At 42.1% G+C, this 11,318-nt stretch overlaps 1 protein-coding gene across 12 annotated transcripts in view; it reads right to left on the bottom strand.

Moving 5' to 3' along the window:
- Positions 1 to 1,905: 1,905 nt before the first annotated feature.
- Positions 1,906 to 11,318, bottom strand: part of tspoap1 (TSPO associated protein 1) — a 75,154-nt gene continuing 65,741 nt past the window's right edge. For 6 of the 12 annotated variants that reach the window (XM_084941667.1, XM_084941672.1, XM_084941668.1 and 3 more), the window contains 9 exons: positions 9,513 to 9,655; positions 8,730 to 8,898; positions 8,001 to 8,069; positions 7,324 to 7,371; positions 6,523 to 6,549; positions 6,304 to 6,425; positions 6,147 to 6,218; positions 5,871 to 5,975; positions 1,906 to 5,354 (listed from right to left, as the gene is read on the bottom strand). In XM_084941667.1, the coding sequence (XP_084797793.1) occupies positions 5,040 to 5,354; positions 5,871 to 5,975; positions 6,147 to 6,218; positions 6,304 to 6,425; positions 6,523 to 6,549; positions 7,324 to 7,371; positions 8,001 to 8,069; positions 8,730 to 8,898; positions 9,513 to 9,655 (1,070 nt within the window). In that variant the 3' untranslated portion in view covers positions 1,906 to 5,039. The remainder of the gene's footprint in view (positions 5,355 to 5,870; positions 5,976 to 6,146; positions 6,219 to 6,303; positions 6,426 to 6,522; positions 6,550 to 7,323; positions 7,372 to 8,000; positions 8,070 to 8,729; positions 8,899 to 9,512; positions 9,656 to 11,318) is intronic. The other 6 variants (XM_084941677.1, XM_084941669.1, XM_084941679.1 and 3 more) reach the window with 4 other exon arrangements.

Below are 11,318 nucleotides of genomic sequence, written 5' to 3'. Positions count from 1 at the left end.
CCTTCCTATTTCACATGGCTGCGGTGTTGAACTGACTAACAGTAAGAACTACAGCAGCTCTCCGCTCTAGTTAAGATTATCACCGACACCATCTTCTCACAGGAAATGCTCCACCAAACCTTACTGCACCTCTGGCTGCTCATAGATCTCATTTATGGAGAAATCCTAACTGCCACACTGTGCAACACGTAGAATGACATACACAAGCCGTGGAAGTGAACCATCACTGTGATACATGAATGTGAGCTGAACCAGTAAAAGTTGACACTGCAGACATTATAACCTCGTTATGCTTTAATTTGACCTCGTTTCCCAGCTCGATGTGGATTAAGAGAAACATATTTGTTAAAAGCAACCAGGGACGGTGTAGTGTGTGTTGCTCATGTCACGGTGGGCTCATTGTCCAACTGCTGTCGGCTTTTTTTAAAAAAGGCGTCTGCAGTAGGCAGAGTTAAGACGGAAGAAGAGAAAGAGAGCGCCTGTGACTGTTAAACCTCTTCCTGTGGTTACATCACGTGACTGTGGAGGGTTCAAAAGGAGACGACTTCTTCTTCTTCTTCATCATCCCCTCCTCAGACAGGCAGAAGACACCTGTGGGGCCACAGGACAATCAGCGTTCAGAACAGGGAGACAGGAAACAAAACAAAAAAGGAAAGGTCGAGGTAAAGTGTTAATGGTTGACATGCTTTGATTAATGCTAGAACTGTTTGAATTGTTTGTGTTTGAAATCTTCTTTTTTTTGTAAATGACTTTTGTGTGTCAGATGTGGAAAGCAAACCAACATTTACAGTTTTTATTTTGTTCATTCTGTACTTCTGTACTTGATTTGACTTCTAGGCAAGCAGCCTCTCTTCAGAGGTTGGCTTAGATTACTGAGGAAACACATTTGTATTTAAAACTTAAAGGTTTTGCAAAGTTTTTCTTTGAGACTATGATTGAAATTCTTAAACGTGTCTTTCGGATCTTTCTGTCCGGTCCCATTTCAATGTGATCAGAGCTGTCGTGTGTTATTGGTGGACTTATTTTAAACGCCTCCTGATTGAAGAGAGCAGCTCAGACAGAAAAGCTTACTCATGGCTGCTAAAATGGCTTCCTCAAGATAGCGCTTCCTCTGGCAGTTCGCTCCAAAAACAAAACAAAAAGAACAACTAATTTTTGCCTCACAGGTTTTTTTTTGTTTTTTTTTTGTTTTTTTTTTACATTTTTTTAGTTTATGTTCTTCAGAAATGTAACCAGACATCTGATGAATTTGAAACAATTGCGTGGAAACAAAAGGCACGCAAGTGTTTCAAGAGGAATCAGGAAGTGTGCTTTTTCTGGTTGAGCATGAGCAAGGGCTGCTGAGCTGTTAAGCACAGAGGTTTAAGGTCGGTCTATCTGTCAAGGGGCGGGGGAGGGGAAGGGAGGGGTGGTTGGTGTGTGTTAGTGTGTATGTGTGTGTGTGTGTGCGCAGCTGCCAGAGCAGGTGCACAAAGAACAGAGAAGTGGGAGAAGACAGAAGACGGAAGAGGAGCGGTGGATGTACAGTGCAGTCATCCATAAAGTAGAAAGCACTACTAAACTCCTCGCCACAGTGTAGTGTTTCCTACTTTATGGATGAGTGTACTGTTGGCTTCAGGGAGAGCAGAGGCCCGACATGGCGCCCCGCGCAGGAAGTTGCAAAAGAGGAAGCTGCTTTGTCTCGCACGGCCATGCTCTGCCCAGAGTGTTGCAGCAGTTCTTTCACATGGGCAGCGTGCGGCACAGAGCAAAGCTCGCAACTCTTTTTCCGCTTTAGATCTCATCTGTTTCACCTACCACATGTGCAATGTATGATCTGCTGATATGAAATAAAGATAAACATTCAAAAATCGGGACCTTGTGTTTCAGCTTCTTTTTCAAATTACCACACATGACACACACAGGTGTTTTCTGTGAAAATATACATAATTTATTGCTGTAAAAAGATCCATATTGAAAGAAACCGTCACAATTTTAATCCTTTTAGTTCTAACATCTTCATACACCGTTCCTCCATCAACACTGCCTGGGCATGCATAAGAAAAAAAAATCTGAAAAACAATATTAACAAAAAATATTTACACACGAGCTTCCAAAAATTGGTTAATAAAAACATTTATATATATATTTATATATAATATAAAAAGGTAAATCTTACACTGGTTTCAAACAAATGAATGAATGAATAAATGCAGCTCAGGAAAGATTAAAAAAAAAAAAAATCTGCACTGTATGAAAATAGTCCCAACACTGTTCAGTATATACAGACAGCTCCTACAGCTCCATCTCCCGCTGCATCCACCATCTACAATTCACGAGGGAGCCCGCAAAGACGGAGAATGTGACAGCAACATAAATAAGGCCAAACATGGGTGTAACATTAGTATGCATGCAGTCAATAAACATCCTGTAAACAACAGATTAAGACTAAACAAGGTCTTCGTGTAAGGCTAAATATGATCAGCTGAGCTAAAATACTGCCTACAGGGGTCCTACAACATATGGAGAGGGAGGGGGATGCCTATGTTACTACTCAGCAGGTAGAGAAATAATTGTGCATTAAAGGCCGTCAAATCCAACACAAGTACAAATGGTTGCTGTACATTTCGGCAACTGTTAAGCATCCGCCCTTGTTTTGATTCTTAAAAAAAAAAGAAACACATGAAGAAATCAGACAGTACAGCCTCGCTCTTGCCTCTGTCCCAGCTACTTCACATCTAAAGTGTCAATCCAACCCCTGTCTTTTTTTTTTTTTTAATTCTTGGCATCATCATGCTCCCTTTATTTTAACACTGACAAAATTCAAACATTCATCACATTAAAGAAAAGAAAAAGAAAATAAATAACGTGCCTCCAGCTTGAGCCTTCACTCCACCTGCCACATGGGCCTTCAAGCCAGCGCTAGTAAACCAGGGAAAGCACCGAACATTTTGGCATCTCCTGTTGCTTTTTCAACAACCACACGCTCAGCATGGAAAAGGAAAGGTTTGAAAACCTGAGAAGCTACCTAAAAGCCCCGTGTGTGTGTGTGTCTCTCTCTCTCACACACACTTACACACACACACACACACACACACGCACACGCACACACGATCTAACAAGACAGAGTAAATGAATTACTGCATGTGCATTAAATGACTAACAGACTGAACGTTGAAGCTCTGCTCCACAAGTTTGCATCAAAATGAGCCGAGTGAAGCTCACAGACAGGCGCAGCACGGCTCTGTGTTTGTTCTCCTGCAGTCAAACGCAAGAGCCACCATTGCTCAAGCTCTACTTTTTGAAGAAACTTTGACAGTATTGTGATGCAAATGTGCGAACAGAAAAACGCCGTGTGGGCTGAAGAGGGATCACGTAACACTATTCAAAGTCACTACAGTTATGTGACTGCATTTACACGAGGAGGCAAAACTAAACACACATCAACAACTTATTGCAGAATCTATCACATTACAGTAGTGCAGCTAACCACCACAGCAATGACTGAAAACTGCTCATTTTAAACGCTGTTCTAAGAAAGTGCTGCTCTGTGTGCCACATTCAAACATCACCACACCCCACAGGCTAACACTGCTCAGTATCTATGACCAGCTACAATATTTTCACAGTTTTCATTTGGGACTACAGATTAAGCAGAGCTGCAACAGTAAAGCAATTGTTGATTAATCATGACGTTTTCACACTGAGAGATGTTGAAGCTGTTTGTGTCAAAACCCAGTTGAGCCACCACGCATGGCGTGATGGCTCAACCCCCAAATACAGGGAAATAAAGTTCAAAATCTAATTATTTTTCAAGCACCTGCCTCCTCATATACAGGTTAGTCCCACAGACACAGAGCAGGAAGTGGGCTGAAAGGGGTCACACATGAGTTTATTCTAGTTTAGCTTCTCAAACATAATCACTGACTCTTCTTCTCTTCTTTTGGAGTCGCACTGAGCTGCAGGGATCTAATGGGCATCCCCCCGGTTTTAAACTAAATGACTGACCGATTAATCAACAAATACTTCATTCAGTTGCAGCTCTGATGCCTACTGCTCATTTCTGCACACTAACACTCACACACAGACGGCAAACAAGTAACAGTTAGGTCAGTTATGACTGTTGACACAGCCATCAAGAGTTCCTGTATTAATGTCTGAGAAAGGCAACTGTTTTCAGTCTCACCAGCGATTGTGTGGCTTCATCTACACACACACACACACACACACACACACACACACACACACACACACACACACACACACACACGTGCCAAAGAAGGAGAACCCTTCACATTCTTTACATTGAACGCCAACAAACAGTCAGGACTGTTAACCACAAACGCCACGATGTCTTACCTCTAAACTACACATACCAAAGTGGATCCTTGCTGTCTCCGACAGCTCTAAACCTCTAATTTTACGCCCCGATGCCACTTCATGCGGTGTGACCACTGTTAGGGCAGGAATCCGATACAAATAAATATCACGTTCTGTACAAAGTAATGTATAAATACTCTTAAAGACAAGAAACACAGAGAGAAGCATCCATTCAGGATAGATAGTGCATTCTTAATAATGACACAGAGGAAGAGACGACGTGCTGCCTCTTTCTGTTTGTTTCAAATAATAAATAAAGTGGCACCAGTACATGAGCATTAAAGCTAACACTTCATTAGCCGTCTCTGAGTTGGGATGACGTCTTCTCTGTTCCGTATTGACTGTTCTAAATAAAGTCAGTCCTAAAGGAGATTCAAACTGCTTTAAAGTTTAAAAAATGAGTTGAAATTTTGCAAATGCTCAGATTATTAGGAAGTACTTCCTCACTTCAACATGCATCTATACATGCTCTTGTGATGCCGTTGGGTGTTTTAGGGTATTCTATATTTAACAGCTGGTCTAGCAGTGCTCTAAGGCAAATGTAGAACTACTGACAGTTAAAGCATCAATTATTAGATCTGATAGCTGCTAACTGCACCGACTACCAACTGAGAATTACAGTTACAGAAAAAGTGCTTTTAATGTGACACAAGTGTTGTGTGTCAGATGTCCAAAGTTTGTCATTCTTTCTTGCTGGATCCCAGCTTTTTGAACAGCTTCTTGCCTTTGGAGAAAAAACCTTTTTTCTTCTTTCCTTGCACAGAAGATTCGGCCTGTGCAGGGCTGTCCACAGGACGGGGGTCTGAGGCCTTCACTACAGCTGGGCCCAGAGCAGGGTCCAGGTCTGACGTGGGGCTTGCAGTGGGTGCCAATTGGGGTTGTAGATCTGTGTGCTCTGTCATGGCGGGGCAAGCAGGTTCAGTTTGAGGGGGCAAAGATTCTTCTAGTGTTGATGGCCCAGATTCCTGTGGCTCTGTGGAAGACGTCCAAGCATCCTAGGAAAAAAGGAAATCAAGAGTTTAAAAAGCAGCAAAGCAAAACACTGTTGAAATTCATTTATACAACGTGGGCTCATCATTTCTTCTATTAGAATTAATATTTGATAAAGGAAATAGTAACAGGGAGACACAGAGGAAGAAAGATTTCAACTCATCCTGTGGTTCACATTTAGGGGCAGGATCACAGAAGCAGTGTACAGCTACGGGTTGAGAAGGTTTTAAGGAGGAAGTAAACAGACAGCGAGAGCGTTGATCGCCTAGAAACACTTACGATCAAGTCTCAAAGTGTACAGAACGTTTTTGCTTCTGGAAAAGGCCATGCAGGAAACAGTGAGATGAAAGAAATGTGACAGAGCAGAATTAATGAAACAAAACAGGTTTAAAGAAACAACAAACTCAACAACCAGAAATTAGACATACTTGTGAGTGATAACAAAAAGAAACACAGAAATCTGGGATGTCAGTGACTTGTAACCATGTAGGTCAGGCCATTGCCCACAGTTTCAAAGCTACCTGTGACTCTTTCCTGGGTTCAGGTGCAGGCTGCACAGGAGCATCATCTGGGACGGCCTGCAGGAAGTTGGAGGGGACGAGGCCTCTGTGGCCATTTAAGTCACCCTGAAAGAGAAGGTGGTAATTTGATGAAATGCACTCTCTACTACAAAGGTATTTTATAAGTGGTACAGCTACAGCCAGTAAAGTTAAGTTTTAAGCAAAGTAAAGTTAAACGTTTTAAGAGCCACATAATATTGCAGTCATGTCGGATCTCCTAGTCATTTTCAGACTTACGTAGAAGAAGCCATCTTCATCCATGTCACCAAACACATGTATGATATCTCCAGCACTGAAGGTCAGCTCAGCCTGGACAGGGGCGTAACAAACAGAGCAGGTAATCAGCAAACATTTCAGCCCCATAAAGCAAAAAGAAAGCATCTGCAGTCCTAACCTCTATGTCGGTGTTGGGGGAGCTCTCTCTTGGGTCATAATCAAAGATGGCGACCATCCTTCGGGCTCCTGGGGCTGGCTTCCCCACAGCTGCAGTGGCTGAGGGATCCACCTGGCTGGGATCTGTCAGCCAATGAGAAAGGGGGGTGGGTGGACAAACACTTTTTTTAGTCCAGAGTCCTGAAAATGGGCATTTCCAATAAACTGATCGTGTACGTACATTCGACTCGCTCAGCATCATGCTCGGCTGATGCAAAGTCACATCAGAACAACAAGAACAGAAGATTAGCAGAGAGAGTTAGCATTTGTAATTCATGAAAAAGGTGATGGCAGCCTGAACTGTGCTGCCCCATTAAACATAAGTCGGAGCAAATATTTATCCTGAGGCGGGGAGAGTAAATTACTCTGCAACACTGTTAGCAAAAATGGAGACAAATGGATGTTATTAGATGACTTAATGATGCCATTGTAATGAAGCTGTGAAATGAAAAGAAGGGACAGAAGGGACTGTTTGACCTTTATAACTAAGGGTTAATGATAAGCCGTTAAAGAGTAACTATTATGTGATATTTAATCTTTGTATGATCCACAGTTGCTCTCACACTGGGAATCAGTGGAGCCTCTCAGTTCAACCACTGGCTGAAACAAGCTGCTTTTAACTCCTTTCACCCTCCCTCTTCTGATTGGCTGCCCCTTGCAAGCAGATGACTTCCCCTGCATTTGATGCATTTTCAACTCAAAGAAGATGAATTTATTGTTAGTGTTCCTTACTTTTAATGGGTTTAAAGGCCAAGAGTCAAACATACTCTAAAAAGGATGAATGAAGGCGACATTATCAGCAACTCTGAATACAGTTCTCATGTTTACAACCATTAAAAAAACAAAACAAAAAGAAAATAGAAAATAACAGAAAATAACTCCAGCTGCAGCAGCAGCAGGTAAATGCATGCTGTCCTCCAGGGCACACTGAAACAGTCACCTGATCATGCAGGTGCAAACGGAGGCGGGCAGAGCTACAAACCTTGACTGGAGGAGTTTACACTCTCCTCGCAGATGTCTGCAGACTTGACTGGAAGAGACGGGGTGAGGGGAAAAGAGTACAGGAAGAGTCACAGAATGACACAAGGCACTGTCTGAAAATAATCCTGCAGGTCTTCACACAGGCAGCACGCAAAGTCACAGGTGGAGCGCAGAGGGGAATGGATGTTTCAACAAAGTGATCTGTAGGTGACCATGTAATTCAACTGTGACACAGGAGCAGGAGACAAAAACCTTCTTTGAGGTTCTTAATGAATTAGCAACACATGGCAACATCCTGCTGCTATATCCGTGTATTACATGCATAGCCAATGACAAGACTCATGTATGTGTCTTTGAACTTTTGAAAAGCTGTTGCACACTTAACCTGTGGAGAGATGGTAGCATAAACAGCCTTTAAATACTTGGCTTTAATTATAAAGTACGAAACTACTCGACAGATACTCCATTCATAATGGAAGTATTTGCCCACAATTCTAGGAAGCTGTCTGAATTCATTACTTCAGTAGCTGGTTTAAAAATCCCCCATGCCCCAGTTGCTGAATTGCAGGCAGCAAACTGAAAGAGCAAAATCTAAAGTGAAAGAGACAGAAAAAGAAGCAAACCAGAAGGGAGGATAAAGGAGAGAAGCGGGGGGCCGCAATCTGCAGCGAGACACACCTTTCTTGGATCGTCTCGGTTTCGGCGGTGGAACGGGGCGACGTGGAAGCTGTGCGTGTGTGCGAGTGCCTTAATGGAGTTTTAGAAAGGAAAACCAAATAATAATAATAATAAAAAAAAGAAACACAGATGTAATTTTTAAGAGCAGCAGACCACATAAAGTAGACAATGAAAAGCCAGTGGAGAGCTATTTAACACATGAGAGCCAGTGAGCAGCTGACACAGCAGTGACAACAAGTGGAAGTGAAAAGGTTAAACCATCTGCAACAGCACAGCTCTGGGTACAAAGCAGGAAACAGAAGCAAAGTGTTAGCTTGATTCTGTTCGGTGGCTTGCCACAGAGACTTTGCCTCCCATTTAATTTTTAGACTCCTGCAATGGTTACTATTACCTTATTAGCAGAAAGAACATAAGAACATATTCAATATTTTGGGCCAATTTTAAATCAACTTAAAACCAACTCTCAGATTTTCTCCAAAAAATGAAGACATCAACAGAAGGATTGAAAATGAAGGATATTTTAAAGTCACTTTTCAAAACATTGAAGTTCTGCAACAATTGTGCTGCCATTTTCACTTCCCACTCAAACATGAACAGGGATGATATAATGAGTAAAACATTAGCATTTACATCATCAGTAACAGACAACCAAATCACCTTTAAATGGCAAAACAACAGAACTAATACTGCTGTGTTGGGGGAAAATGTTTGACTAACACAGTCACATACCTATCTTCTCTATGGAAGCTGCTGTGGATAAGAAGCCCTGCTGCAGCAGCTGCTGCCGGGTCTCCTCATCCTCCACTTGGATCTCAGACACCATGTTACATGGCACATAGCCCAGACAACCGCCTGACTCTCCTCGATAGAATCCATCTGCATCTTTATCTCCATAAACCTGAAGGAGGAGGAAATGTATCAACTAAAATGATTTGTTTTAACTGATGGCATATAGATTTTATACAGGTCAGCATTACATTAATACTCCAGAATGAATTATAAAGAGACTCCTGCGTGCATTAAATGTCCCTCTAATGTGCAAGCTGCATTATCCTCTGAGCTACAATTTGCCCAACCAAAATCAAAATCAGCCCTTTTAAAATACATTTTCAAATCTTTGCAAATAAAGATAAAAACCAAACAATGTCAAAAGGATGAATTACATTCAGGCCTCAGTAAGGCCATAATCACTTCTTTGTTATGAAACCTTCAGCAGCGTGATAATTACTTTCATCTGTGGTTTCCACTATTTCAGTATGCAGATTTCTGTCACTCTGTTGCAAGACAAGCAGGCCAGCAGTTTTTTGGTTAATGCTCCCTAGCGTGTTAGCTCATGTAACCATAACCTAAACTAATGGGGACGATAACAAAGAAGGCTTTAAGGCTTGTGAATAACCCACAGCAACCCTGGCAACTATACAAACATGCAGATTGAGCTGCATGTCTAAAACAGGAATGCTGTGAAATCAGAACATGCTGAGTCATCAGGGCCTGAGCAGTGTGTGGACATACTTTGATGATTTGTCCTTCGCTGAAGGGAAGCTCCTCCTCAGCAGCGTCAGGATTGGGTGACATACTGGCAGGGTCATATGAAAAGAGGGCCACAAAGATGCGTATGTCACTGTCTCCTTTCGTCTTTGGTGATGCCACACCACCTGCACACACACACACACACACACACACACACACATACACACACACACACGCAGACAAACACACACAAATGATCAGAATTTGCAACAAGCATTTCACACAGGACCGATATCAGAATCAGAAAACTTTATTAATCCATAAGGAAATTATGTGGTTACAGTTGCTCCAAGACAATAACAACAGTAAAAGACTGAACTAAATAAAATAATACAATGTATTACATAGTTAGAAATATAAAAAATAGCTCTAATATATACAAATAGTTATAAATATCCAGAATATTACAGATTAAATATATTCTGTAAAACTTTGTTATTTTACTGTAGAGTATGTGCAAAGGGTGTAACTATTGCATTGTGTAGTGTACATTAGATGGAGGAGTTGTACAGGGAGATATGCATAGGCACGAACAATTTCCTGTGTTGTTCAGTGTTGTATTTGGGTAATCTCAGTCTCTCACTGAAAGTGCTCCTATGACTGGCCAGCACCTTCTGGAGTGGTTGAGAGGTCTTGCCCAGTATTGTCCTTATCTTGAACAACATCCCCCTATCCGACACCTTAAGGGAGTCCAGCTCCATCCCCACAACGTTATGGCCAATCAGTCTGCGATCCTCAACCTGCTCCCCCGACATGCTAAAGCTCTCTAGATGGCACTGGCCACAGACTCATAAAAACAGATGTTGAAAGACTTCAGCCGACTCAGAAAATAGAGATGACTCTGGACCTTCCTGTAGAGTGCAGTGGTGCTTTTAACCCAGTCCAGTTTATTATCTATGTGTACTACGAGGCATTTATAATCCTCCACAGTGTCCACATCGACCCCCTGGATTGAAACGGGGTCACAGGTTTCCTGGTCTTTCTAAAGTCCACAATCAATTCGTTGGTCTTTGTCACGTTGAGCTGCAGATAATTCAGCTCGCTCCACGGGACAAGGGAGTCAACCGCACACTTGTATCATTAAATGATACCAACAGTGTATATAACTCTCATTCTGAATTAGTTACTTTGTGGAAGTATTTTCCCTTTAATTCCATGCAATTTATTTTATAGGTATTAAGATGCAATTCTCTCTTACTATTATAATATTGGCTATTTCAACACAACAGAGTTTGCAGAGCAGCCGTGCTTAGCTTGCAGTGAATTCTGCAAATAGAACTGCAAGCTTGCACCTCCCCCACTGCCCACCAACTGCGTTGCCATGAGCAGCGTTCGCCTAGCACTGGCATGTCCTTAAAAGAGGTAATCAAGCTAAACCACTGATCCTAAGCTGTGTGAGCCATTTGACAAACGTGCACACGCTCACAAACTCCAACTGTGGAATAAGGTGTCTGACCCACTCTCCAGTTTAACTTTCAACACCTTTACTCGCAGACCAAACCTAACATGCAAAAAACAGTCCTAGTATAATTTTAGAGGTGCTTTTAATACAGTGCATGACGCAAACTACGCAAAGCAGGCAACAGATACGCACTATTGCACAAAAGATTCCAGCAGTGTGATTAAAAGCACTGCCACTGAAGCCTATGTGACAGCAAGAGACAAATTTGAAGAGCTGTAGTGAGGCTTTAAGCTGCACTCAAGAGATGCGTTCTCTATCTCATTAGAGAGAATCAGCCCATCTGTGGCAAGAGTCACGGGCAGACGACTCGCACACTTTCACATCCT

The sequence above is a fragment of the Perissodus microlepis genome, chromosome 10, assembly GCF_051167445.1.
Source record: "Perissodus microlepis isolate ML-2025 ecotype Zambia chromosome 10, ASM5116744v1, whole genome shotgun sequence".
Classification (NCBI taxonomy): domain Eukaryota; kingdom Metazoa; phylum Chordata; class Actinopteri; order Cichliformes; family Cichlidae; genus Perissodus; species Perissodus microlepis.
The sequence above is the reverse complement of the archived record's forward strand: the minus strand, read 5'-3'. Positions and strand labels throughout refer to the sequence as shown.